At 32.5% G+C, this 13,476-nt stretch overlaps 1 protein-coding gene across 1 annotated transcript in view; it reads right to left on the minus strand.

The window, feature by feature from the left end:
- Nucleotides 1-13,476, minus strand: part of Strn3 (striatin 3) — an 87,370-nt gene that overhangs the window by 31,498 nt on the left and 42,396 nt on the right. Inside the window, 7 exon segments of the mRNA XM_047541800.1 lie at nt 1,725-1,835; nt 6,883-6,904; nt 6,907-6,945; nt 6,947-7,027; nt 8,184-8,313; nt 12,232-12,299; nt 12,301-12,406. Coding sequence (XP_047397756.1) covers nt 1,725-1,835; nt 6,883-6,904; nt 6,907-6,945; nt 6,947-7,027; nt 8,184-8,313; nt 12,232-12,299; nt 12,301-12,406 — 557 coding nt within the window.

A 13,476-nucleotide genomic window follows, 5' to 3' on the forward strand; every position in this document is an offset into this window, starting at 1 on the left:
AAAGATACAGGTTTATCACGAAATGTAAATGGGATATTTCTATTTTAAATTGGAAACATTATCTAAGAATTTCTAAAGAAAGCTTCAGCAGATTAATACCATATATGATAACATATAAAGCAATCCAATATTAAATAAACCACTTCATTTCTTAAAAAGAAAAATAGCCTGATGCAGTGGTGCACTCCTGTAATCCTAGCACCTCAGGAAGCTAAGGCAGGAGGATTGCAAATTTGAGGCCAGTCACAGTTCATTAGTGAGAACCTATCTCAAAAAATAAAAGGACTGGGGATGCTGCTCTGTGGAAAAGGATCCCTGGGCTCAATCTCCAGTATCAAAAAGAAAAAGAAAAAGAAAAAGGAGGAGGAGAAGCAGCAGAGTGGGGGGAGAAGGGGAGGAGGGGTTGGTATAAAGAGCAGAAAGAAAAAGAAAAATAACTAAATCCTAAAAGTGTAACTTCATTTTATCTATTCTAAGTCAATCATGCAATAGTACTTTCATACTCAACATGCACACATTATAGGTAAGTGATTTTAAAACTGTAAGTGATTTTAAAACTGAACAGTCCCAGCTTAGCACCAAATGTTACTCCATACGATAAGCAGTTCCCAATACAGTGTGAAACTTCTTAAAGCATAGTTTGCCCTTTAAATCACATGCAATAACATAAACTAGCTTAAGGTTACAAAAAATTATGAAACAGGTAAAATCCTCAAAATCCCTGTTATTAGCTTCCACAGTAAATCATTCAAAAAATGCTTTACTGAAGGAAATTCTCATTGTTTTCCATTATACCTGCCATTCTGTAAACTAATGAATTTGTCAACAGAATACTAAATATGAAAGAATGCCTCTATGGTTTTGTCTGTCATGCACTATATTCTCCTTGATAAAGTAAAAAAAGATGAGACAAGTAGGAGTCAACAGCCAGTTCAAAATAAAGTTCCCCCAAAATTTAGTTTCAAGGCTCTCCATTTAATATCATAGTTCTGAAGATGTTTTTCATGTAAGTGATTTTTCCCCCCATAGGTGTTTTTTAAAAATGTTTGATACACAAATGGAAATGAATTAATTATTTGAGAAAAGTAACACGTTTATACTTTTGCAGTACATTGGCTAATTTACAACACATTGAAAAATATATACTGGTACCAAAAGACACCCAGCTATTGATCAAATAAACATCACCATTACCCTCCCCAGTAGACTCCCCCCACTAGAGTAGTCAAGAAAATACTAACCAGGAGAAGTTTTGTGGCTGTATTTTTATGGTTGGATTAACATCAGAAAGCAGAAACTATGGAAAGGGCTTTCTTGCTTATTATGTGAGGATTCCCAAACTAACTTGGATACAAGCTGGTTATAGTTTTAATACCCTATGTATCAAAAATCAAGAAATTTATTTCTCTGTTTTGAATGAATGTCTACTATTTTTAATTCCAAGGTCATTATTCCTTACCAATTTGGCAAACTTTATACGAGCTTAAAAAAAAAAAAACTCAAAAATTTCCCTTCACTCTTACCTACATATTTAAAAGGATTTCCTCCTTGGTCAATAGCATCCTAAATTATACCCAAATAAGTTTCAATTTTACAACAGACAAAGTTTAAAGTTACTTGCCCCCTTTATGAAACAAAAAATAAAATTACATAAAAAAACAATCAAAAACTTTTATTCTTAATATCAGTATACAAAAATTATAATAGTCAGAATCTGCACTTACTCTTCACCCCTTTCTTCCCCTTTCGTTCCTTCTTGTACTGTTCCTTCAGTTTACTTATTAGTCCCTGGTCTACATCCCAAACCTCAGCAGTTGGGGAGAGGTCATCTTTATCTACATGCAGCATATTATTAAAAGAAAAAACATCAGCAGTTGGCAATGCAAGCTTTTGGCAGTAAATTGTTATAGCTTTACATAATCATAATAAAAATGGTTTAATAGCATATATTCAAAATACTTTAAAGGTGCAGTCTCAGTTTTGGTATTCAGGACTCAAACTAAATGCCCAACTCTTACGTTTCTAAACATTTCTAAACATTTAATACCAATAGTGGTTCATTTTTAGGTATTATAAATTTGAAGATTATTCTTTCAATGGACTGACATTAGAAATCTAGTATTATAAAACATAGATCACTGCATCTTTATAAAAATGTTAATAAAAAATTACACAGCCAGCATTATAAAAGCAAATGAATGAATTACATGCGAACTACTCATAAAAGTGCAAGCTAGAAAGGTCAGTGCCATTTCATTGATGAAAATATTCATGCACCTTCTGTCACACTGATTCTGCATGCACAGGAAAACTGTACTAATGGAGAGGCATTCTAGTCCAATATAATACATACATATAGTTCCAAAAAACAATGTCTCAAATAATTCATACAAAGCATTCAAAGAATCCCACCTCTGTCCCCACCCTACCCAGATAGTTCAACATCTCATTACCTTCTTCCATTGGACTACAACTAAGATTAGCAAAAACAAAAACAAAAAACACAAAACTCAAATTCCACTGAAGAATTTTTTGAGTTGATTTTTTAGGGTAAGATAAAACAGTGACAAACATGGAGAAGTGAAAACATCTTGCTATAAATCTGCTAAAGATGACACTTCAGTGAATAATAACTACTTGTTTTAAGTTGATGCTATGCCTCAAAAAAATTCACTCAGTGAACTAGACATTAAAAAGAGGCAGTATAAAAATAAGTCTTTCAAAATTATTTTAAGAATTGGGGGTCTTCTTTCATTTAGTTTTAAGGCAGTCACATTATTAGGAACTTTAACTTACAATTAACCATCAGGAGTTTATGAACTCTGCTATTAAATAAAAATAATATCAAAACACCTAGGCTAGGCCAATCAGACTGAACAGTGAAGTTTTTGTGGAAAAATATTCATTAAATTTTTGGTAACTCAGTACATTCTAGTTCATAATCTTAAGACACTTGCTAGGCATCCCTGACTCAACCTGTATTGTTGACATAAACAAAAACAAAAACAAAAAAACTTTCCACTTGTACACTGTCAAGAAATTTTCATATTTAAACAGCATGCAGAAATTCAAATATTTACTATAATTTGAGTCCTTCCCACTATAATTTTGAGTCTTTGATGACTACACCTATAATTATAGGTGGTCAGTATATGAAAAGTTAAAGTCTATGCTTCAATTTGCTAACTGTACTTGAACCTAGGTTACTCAAACTGACATTAACATATAGGATTGTCAAATCTGCAATCTGTAATACTGTTCATAATAGTAGTTGTAATACTGACTTAGGAAAAAATTAACTTTTCAAGTACTCTAATCATGAAGTTCCCTGAAAACTATGCTATGTCAAGAATCCTGTCAATTTATTGAATACACCTAGAAAAATGTGATCCATATAATTAATTATTTGCACTCTTCTTGATGCTAACAATTCCTACTGTCAACTACTTCAAGCAAGACAGACTACATTTAAAACTACTTTTTATATCAGAGACCAAAAAACCACTTGAGTGGTATAAACTTTATTTAGGAAATTAGGACAGAAAACTTTAATTAATATAGTTGAACAGTTTTCTAAAAGACCTTTGTAGAGAGAATAAAGCTGTGAATAGTTCTAACTACAGTAGCAAAAAAGAGTGGAGTGAAAAAGCAAAGAGAATGAAAAAAGGATAAGCTTAAGGAAAAAAAAAATATTACTTGCAAGATAACCTCAAATCTAGAAAAGAAAGGTAAACTTAGGCAGTGCAGAGAACAGGTTGGTGAATGCATATGTGCACAAACAACATCCTGAAACTTGCCTGTTAAGTAACAGCAGATTTGATATTGCTTATAAGAATTAGATAAGAGCAAAAGGGAAGAGGCAGCATAATCTTCTACATTTTAATCCTGTTTTTAAAAAATCTAGGGGGGAAAAATACCAAGAAATGAGGTTGAATCAATTATGGGAACGGTTTTTTTTTTTTTGTCTAAAAGAAAGCACAAACATGCACAAAAATGTTGACTCCTAACAACTCAAAACCACAAAAACATAATATTCTATTATGGTAATTCTGATTCCCAAAGTAGAGGAATTATATAAATCTTCTAACTGCAGCATAAATTTGTAACTAACTTCATTTCATGCAAATATTCAACACTTCACCCATAGTATTTAAAAACATACATTCAGGTAGAAATGGTATTTCGTAGTCCTATTAATTTCCAGATCACAGTTTCAAAGGATAGGAAAAACTAAATGAACATCCTTAAAATGTCTAGTGTCTAGGAGGGGGATAAAATTTAAAGATGCCAACTAATTTTTTTTTTATTATGAGAACTTAAAAATTGTGAACACTAATCTCTGACCACCTCATGTAAGTGACAAATAAAAAAGAATTAAGTTCAGTGGTAGAGCACTTGCTTAGCACACATGAGGCAGTGGGTTTGATCCTCAGCACCACATAAAAATAAGCAAAATAAAGTTATTGTGTCCATCTACAATTACAAAAAAAAAATTTTTTTTAAAGTAATTAAAAAGCTTTCTGAATAGCAGTGGTTTTATAATATAAAAGGATCCAAAATTTCTTTTTAAAAAAATCTGTTTTTTTTAATGCTATAAAATCTTCTTTACTCAATAATTTGAATATGAAAATTGCCTCCCATTTATAAATATATTAAAATTCTTAGAAAATTAAATAAATATAAAAGGAAGGTTGTATATACATCCTGTTTCAGACAAAATTAATGACATTTGTTGAGCACATATGATGAACTTTAGGAATACTGTGTAGATCCTCTGACAGTTTTTCTTAAAAAAAAAAAAAAAATACTTTAATTATTTTGTTCTTGAGAGTTCTTTTCTTCACCAAGAATTTAAGTTCAAAGCCAGCCTCAGCAATTTAGCAAGGCCCTAAGCAACTTACCAAGACCCTGTCTCATAATAAAAAATTTTTAAAAAGAAGGGCTGGGGATGTGGTTCAGTGGGTTAAGTGTTCCTGGGTTCACTCCTTGGTACCAAAAAAAGAACTTAAAATATTTTAATGTTCCAGTCCCATCTGGAAGTAAGAGGTTTTGTTGTTACTTCCATTTACGTAAGATACAGGTCACTCAAATGCTGATAGTAAAAAGTACATAAAGTATTGATGGTTGTCATTTACTAATTAAATCCTCTCTTAACACTTTGTCTTAGAAAGTCTTTGGACAGAATGACCAGTTGTACGTATCTGGGTACTTTCTTATTAAAGTAATAAAGCATTTAATTTAATTTAATTTAATTTAATTTAATACAAATTAAATTTCTGAAATTTTTGTTTCTCTTTCTGACTAAGAGTTAAAGTTCTAGCAACCTTTAGGTTCAGGTAATAGGAATGGATATGTGTCAAGACTTAGTTAAACAGATGCTTGATAAAATCTTTGTTATTTAAATAAATTACATATAAATAGTCATATACTAATCCAAATGTTAACTGGTTCTCTCTACAAAGTAGCATATAGGTATATTTTCTTTTTCTTCTTCACATTTATTTATGGATTCCAAATCTTCTAAAATATACTTGCATTATAAAATAATCAGGAAAAACAAACTACTTTTAAAATTATTAGAAAAAGGGCTGGGGATATAGCTCAGTTGGTATAGTGCTTGCCTTGCAAGCACAAGGCCCTGGGTTCAATCCCCAGCACCACAAAAAAAAAAAAAATTATTAGAAAAAATATTTCCAACACTGAATGGGATGCATACAGAAACTTGGGGAAAAAAAGTAACAAAAAACTTGGATATTACACTATTTCTCTTAAATATGAATAAATTTCTAAAATATTGCCATTTTCAGATAAGTACAAAAGCATACTAAGTCTAGAAAGCAACCGTGGAGTTAATGTTTTGAATTAATGTGTCTTCTATTTCCATTTAGAAGAAGTGAAGATCCAAAAACAAGGTTAAAATTATAAACAATGAAAAAATAACTGAAATCTTTTAAGTAATCAATTTTTATATCAAGATAATCAACATATTATCTTAATAGATTAGAAGGTTTCTCTTCTGCTATTAGCAACCTTCAGTTTCAATACAAAAATGAGGCATTTTTTTTAAGCTCCAAGTTATGATTTCTATCACCAAAATAGTTTTTTAAAATTTGATGATAATCAATCTTGATAGTAATTAAGCAAAATTTTGATGTATTAGGGTAATCTTCTCCAATAAAGCTCTGGAAACACACTTTTGAGTTCCACCCCTACCAGACAATATGCTGATATTCAACAATGACTGAATGAACATATTTAACAGGAAAATACGTTAGACAAATAAAATATTTTTTTACATTTTTATTTTACTTCCAAATAGGGATTTTAGCCCTGTATAGACTGTTTTCTTTTGGTTTTGGCTGAATTAGTATTATGTAGCACTTTCAAAACTGAAGCCCTAACATTTGCATACAAATTATTATACGCAATAAAGTTTAGTATCTTCATTAAATTTTGCCCCATATAGTTATAATTCAGAATCAAGAACTGCATTCCTATCTAGCAATAAGTCAGATAATACCATATGAACATACTCAGACTTGAGTCCTCTTGAACCTAGACTACCAAATTAAATAATGGAATATTTAAAAATGAGTAATGCTTATTAAAAAAAAAAAAAAACTGCTAAGAGGAAAGAGATTTCCAAATCAAAGAAACATTTCAAACTTTAAATCAAGATAAATATAAAATATGAAGATTTAGTCACCCAATCTAAACTGGTACAAAATATCCTTAATTAAATTATTCAATACCACCTCTTGCTCTCAGTTTACCTTCCACCATACTTTCAGATACAAATGGTCCTAATAATAATAAATCAGCATCATCTATTTTAAAAATGAAAGATTTCCTCCCACCCCCACATTTCTTTCAGCACCTTACCCCATTCTGTGCCATCCCCCTGAACTCCCGTGCTTCTCCAGCTCCTTCACCATCTTCAGCAGTCAACTAAAAAATCAAATTCTTTCAGTGCTTCCTCTGTATCAGGATCATCAGTTAGGTCTGCAGCTAAGCCTTCATTACCTATCTATAAATAGAAACATAAACCACGAATTATTTTTATTCTAAATTTTAAAAGGATCCTTTAGTGTTTTCATACAACCAACATTTCACGCCCAATTTTAAATTATTTTGAATCCAAATTTTTAGATTTTCTATGTAATTCATAAATCTCAAATTATCCTAGATAAATGGTTCAAAAGTACAGTACCAAGCTCATTTGTAAGCTTGTGGTTCAAACAATGTGGTATAAAAAAAATGGTTACAGTGCTATTCATCAAGAGTTAACTTCTTTAATTATAGTAAACGCTCAATTGCTCCCCATTAAAGAACCACTCACTTGTTGAACTGACCTCATATGAACTACATGCATGATCCATCATTTAGAGATACAGATTAATAACTAAGGTAAGTTCACAGGTGTGATAATAGCATACTACAAAAAGAGTAGGAAAGAATCAAAATCTCTGTTCACCTAAGAATATACATTACACATATGAGATACATAAGAGTTTGAAACCTGCCATGGTAGACTGGGAGGTTTTTGAGAAACATTGTCGTTTTTCCTACATTATTATAAAATTCCAATGTAGCTCACCTGAATTTATTCACATCTTGTTTCACATCCTTGAAATACTGAACACTATTCAGGTAATTTACAAATGGATGATTCTCTACTTTTACTCCTGTAGCCAATCCCCATCACCACTCAAATAAGACAAATCTATTTCTTAGGTTATGAGCAAAAGCAAATTTTTACTAATCCTTACCAAAGAATGAGAATGTTGATACATATTTACAATCCGTAGATTAGTCCCTCAACCCAGGGTGGGACATGGCAGCTTCAGTTAATTTATCACCTGAAGAGACAGACTTCAGCAGTGATTTTTCAATTGTGGCCAGAGTGGAAAGGGTGTTAACTTTTTAAAAAAGTTTCAAAACCATTGGACTACTCCTATAAAAAGAGACCTCTTCTTGCCATTTAGTTGAACAATACAATAAATAGTAATTCTCATTCTATGAGCGTAATTCAGTAAGAACTGAAAATACATACAACTTTGAGGTGCCATGCTATAAACAATGATCAATCATTCCCAATGGAACTTAAGATATCTCAAAAATTTTTATTCAAATTACTATTCAAATACCTAAGCTAATAAGAATATAAAACTGATATTTCCTACTTTGTGTTTATTCATCCGATGTTTATCTTTTCCTTCTGGGATGCCTTCAATCATGTCATTTTCCTCTTCTTCATCACTGTCATCAGCATTTTCTAAGAAATTGAATGTCTCAAGAACATCACTAGTAGGCCTATGGGAAGGGAAAAAGATGAAGCCAACTATACAAAGGTTGATTCTAATATTTCTTTTGGTTCCTATTTTAAACATCCACTCCCTGTACCCCTCCCCCTGTCACCGGCTTCTTTTTTTCCTATTTCCAGTGTTGAGAATCAACCCAGGACCTTGTGCACACTGGGAAAGCATTCTACCCACTGAGCTCCCAAACCCTGTCCCCTATTGGCTCCCTTTGGTATCTTTGGTTTCTTTCTTTCTTTCTTTTTTTTTTTTTAAACCCACCCCTGGTGGTAATGCAGATTGAACCCAGGGTCTCACAAATGCTAGGCAAAAGTGCTCCACTATTGAGCTACATCTCCAAACCTTTCTGTTTTTTTACTTTGAGCTAGGGTCTTGCTAGGTTGCCAAGGCTGGCCTTGAACTTGGCAATCTTCCTGCCTTAGCCTCCCAACACTACTGGGTTTACAGGTGCCACTGTGCCTGACTACAACCAATTTTTTTGTCCCACTGTGTTTATTCATTTTAAGTCCTTCACAGTCATTTGTGCAGAATTTTTGGAAAACACAAAAGCAAAATGCCTTTGACCTTCCATATTTAAGGTGAAGTCTTAGATAATTTCTTGTATACTATAATTTCGTTTCTTTGCCAACAATTTACTACCTCTCTCATTCTGAACAGGCAAATATTAGAATAAAAAATTAATATATCCAGATGAAAGAAAATAAAATGAAGTCAAAGGAAAGGCTAGACAGTAAAAGATTTAAAAGAATCAGTTCACTTTCTAAAGGAAGGCTATATATAAATTTGGTCCTGAGATTCTAAACAGAGTGAAAAAGAAAAGGGAGTGACAACTGGAGGTTCAAAAATAAATCAGACCATTACTTAAGACACTGCAAGTTTTCCTACTTACAGATCTACATAAAGAACTCTCTCTCACCACTGAATCCTCATTAAGTAGATATTTTGTAATATTTTATAATATACCCAAAACATCCCACCAGCACAAATCAGGAAATACAACATAAGGAGGACTAAGCAGAATCTAGTAAACATTACTCCTGGAGGGGTAACATGTTCAACTGAATACACAATACTTCCATAAGATCAAAACACATAATGTTTATTTTACTTGTGTATAATTGTCTTACATTAATTCACATTCTTAACCATTAGGCATACTGCCCCTAACATGATGAATCCAAAACTTATCATTGTCTACTATTGGACAGTAATCTCTTCTAAGTTTCCTATCCTAGAAAAGAATGTGATAAAATACCATTTTGCTGAAATCTCTATACATCATTTTCTTATTCCTAGGAGTTTTCAATAAGCCCATTAATAATGTTCAACCATAACACACCTATATTAGTACAGAATCAAAAAAGTATAAGTACTGTCACTAAGAAATAAAAATTAGCCCTGATTAAAATACTGTAAAATGCATATTACCTAAATGTCTACCCATGAATGAACAATAAAGGGCACTTTATTGTTTCGAACTCCATAGCCTTGAACAGCTTGATTGCCACATCTGGGAATTTTTCCAAGGGAAGGTGTAGAAAGACATGCCTATTTGCAGTTACTGGGGCCAATTTCACATGTGGCATGGAATTTATGAGTTTGATAGCTTTGAATTTAGATGCCTGCTAGCCTCAGGTGAAAGAGATACCAATGTGCCTAAACAGCCTTGAGGTGTCAGCTGCCTGGAAGAGGAAGAATTACTGCACAAGTGATAAGGCCCTGACCAGGCCAATTTCCCACAGCTTCTCGCCTCTTGTTTATCTTAAAGAACCCTTCCTAACAATGAATTCTTTTGATGTGTTCCCCTATAAGATAAAGGTTGGCAGGCTGTCTCCTTTTACTACAGATTAGGGCCCATCAGGTTCCATCCACCCACCAGGCCCCAGCTGTGAACCTATTTTCCATGTCTTTTGTCTTTATTTCTAAATATTATTTCAGACTTTTAATTTCCCAGTTGGCTCATACCCCCTTTGTGTGGGACACAGTGACAAAGGAATAAAGAAAATGTACAATGTACATACAAATGGATAAAGAAAATGTACTATAGCATACAATGAAATATGTTATTCAGTCATGAAAAGAAAGGAATCCTGTCCTATGTCACAGCATGAATGAACCTTGAGAGTATGATGCTACATGAAAGAAACCAGTTATAGAAGAATAAATACTGCTGATTTGTAACGTAAGATATCTAAAGTAGTCAAATTTAGGTGAATAATGGTTGCCATGATCTGGAAGGAGGGGGAAATGAGGATGAGTTTAATAGATATACAGTTTCAGTAAACAAGATGAGAAGTTCTAGATCTACTGTATATAATACTGTGCTAACAATACCGTACGGTACAATTAAAATGTTTGTTAAGAAGAGCTCATGTAATGTGTTTTTTGACAGTCTCCTCTCCATAAAAACCACGAAAAGTAATTATCTTGCAAAAGCAAGAAGTTTTAGAAGACAGTATATAGTCTCTGTCATGGGCCTTTAATTCCGATTTCAGATTCAGATATGCTACAGCCAACTGCATTAGTCTAAAATATTTATAAAGGTCTATTAACTACTTAGTCTGGTTAGCTGACCAGTTTGGTTGAAAATGCATGGTGATACTTTTACTCTTATGCTACAAAATACTTAATGCTTCCTGGAATCAGAGTAAAGAAAATACAGGTTCTATATGATATTGAATTGACTTATTAAAGAGTCTATTCTCAAAGGTAAAAAACCCTAAATCAAAAGCTTACATTACTCCCAAGTTTACAGAACATGTTTTAGACAACTTATGTCACCAAAATACATTAAGGGTATAAACTGACATTAGCTCATAGACTGTGGATATTATTACTTTCTAAGTTCTAAATCATTAATTTGGTATTTTCCATTCTCTTTTTTTTGTCCTTTAACTAAACTATGTTACTCAGGGTACATCTCATGGTAAAAAATGAAAAAGTTTCATCTGCTTGACTTCTTGCATTGATCAAGTTTCTATCAATCAAAGCTTATCTGGTAGACAAAAAGAATCAGAAAACTTATAGCATTGCGATGTGAATGTAAAATAGTGCAGTCACTCTGGCAGTGTGTGGCAGTTCCTCAAACTTATTCAGTATCTCCAAATGTGAAACCAATTCACATGCCCTTCAACTGAATAAGAAATAACATAGAACAAAACGTGTTATTATCATCCACAGAATGGTATGCTATTTGGCCACCAATACTGGTGCATGCTACTCAAGAACAAACTGAAAATATTATGCTCATAAGTGATTCATAAAAGACAATTTGTATGAAATATCCAGAACACCCAAATCTAAGGAGATAAAAAGTAGACTAGTTGTCCATGGTTGGAGGATATGGGAGAATGGAAAGTGGCAGTTAATAATTACAAGTTTTGTTTTTAGGGTGATGAAAATATTCTAAAACAGATGAGCAACTCGAGTACTCTAAAAACTATTAAATCATATTCCTTCAATGTGTGAACTGTATAGTATGTGAATTTAACTCAAAAAAGGTATATTTTTTAAAAAGTGCATATAGTAGTTTTCTGAGTCCAAACATAATACAAAGCCTTTTTGCTTTCATACTACTATCTAAACAACCATTGCTCATTCTGGTGGAAGAGTAAGTAGCACTACAATTTAAATACTCTAGTTCCGAACAAGAAATTAATCCCAAATCTGCATTTTAATTCTGTACCTATTTCAGAACTAAAGTCATTGTCTTCATGCAAAATTTAATGAAGAAAAACTTAAAAAGCACCCAAGTACAAAATTTACTTGCCTATGGTACCATTTGGGCGTGGAGTGACATATCTTTATGTCCAACTCTATGTGCTTTAAAAACTGTTAATGTAATAACAAGGAGCTAAAGAAAGTTAATAGTACCCATTATTGAAACAATGGGAGCCTACAGTGTAAATCATACCTTTTGATTTCTTGTCCTTTTTGCTTGGGAGATTCACCACCATTCAGGATTTGTTCTAAATTCTTTGTTTTCTACTGATCCATTTGGTTCTGAATTAGATAGTCCAAGTAATGACCTTACCCGCTGAGACCGTACATCTAATATTGTATCTGTATAACCTACTTCCTGAAGATACCTATAAGAGAAAATTAAAAATATTAAATCCCACATATACCTGCCAGTCTTAAAAAATCCTATCAAAGAATTTTTAGAAAAACCCATAATTCTATAAATTATATTCTTTGTCTCAACATCTTTCTTCTCTACAAACTAGTTTCAGTTCTAAGAGAACAAAGCCAATCACAAACCAAGAATGCAAATAAGAAAAACATATAGCATGGCCAACGTTGATTGAGGAACAATTATACTGAAACCTAAAACATCCTAGTGCCTTAAAAAGATTTTAGCAGTTGATGAGATGTGTACATGCATGTAAATGTAAAAATGTCCAAGTAGTACTGAACCTTTGAACAGTGACATGCTAAGTTTAAACCTAGGGTTCATAACCAGAGACTGATGGACAGGCTAATTTTCTTTCTAGTACCTAAGATTCCATAGTATTCTTCTAGTTTTGTGGGTTTTCAAACCCTGTCTTATCTAAACCATGATATTTAAACTAGACTGGAAAGAAGAAAGGGGCCAGATCATGATACACCGATAATGAGTTTTAAATGACTTGTTGTGGACAAATGGAGATTGGTTAGGTTACTAACAGAGCAAGAACTAAAAATGGAGAATAAACATGAGAAAAATAAGCAAGATCTAATCTTCATAACTCAATGCACAAATAAACATGCCAGTAAAATGAAAGATGATGTAGAATTCCAGACAATTTTCAGGTTTCTGAATGGCTGATGGTTCCATTCAATGAAACAGAGAATAAAGAGTCAGAATCCAGCTTATAAGGTAATTACCAGGAAAAAAAAATCAAATGACAGTATTTATCAGGAACATAGGTCAATAGTTCAGAAGAATACACAGGTTCTGGGTTCATTCAACCACAACAAGAAAAAGTTCAGAAGAGCCTGAACTGGGTATACATATTTGGATCGTTGGTCTTTGATGGTATTTTAAAGCCATGGATTTAAATGAAATCACCCAAAGTACAAGCATAAGAAAGAAAAGAAAATTTGCCTAAGAACATGAACATCTAAAGAACTAGAAAAGTAAGAAAATATCAAAGGATAATGAAAATACTTGAGAAAT

Source organism: Sciurus carolinensis, chromosome 2, assembly GCF_902686445.1.
Source record: "Sciurus carolinensis chromosome 2, mSciCar1.2, whole genome shotgun sequence".
Classification (NCBI taxonomy): Eukaryota; Metazoa; Chordata; class Mammalia; order Rodentia; family Sciuridae; genus Sciurus; species Sciurus carolinensis.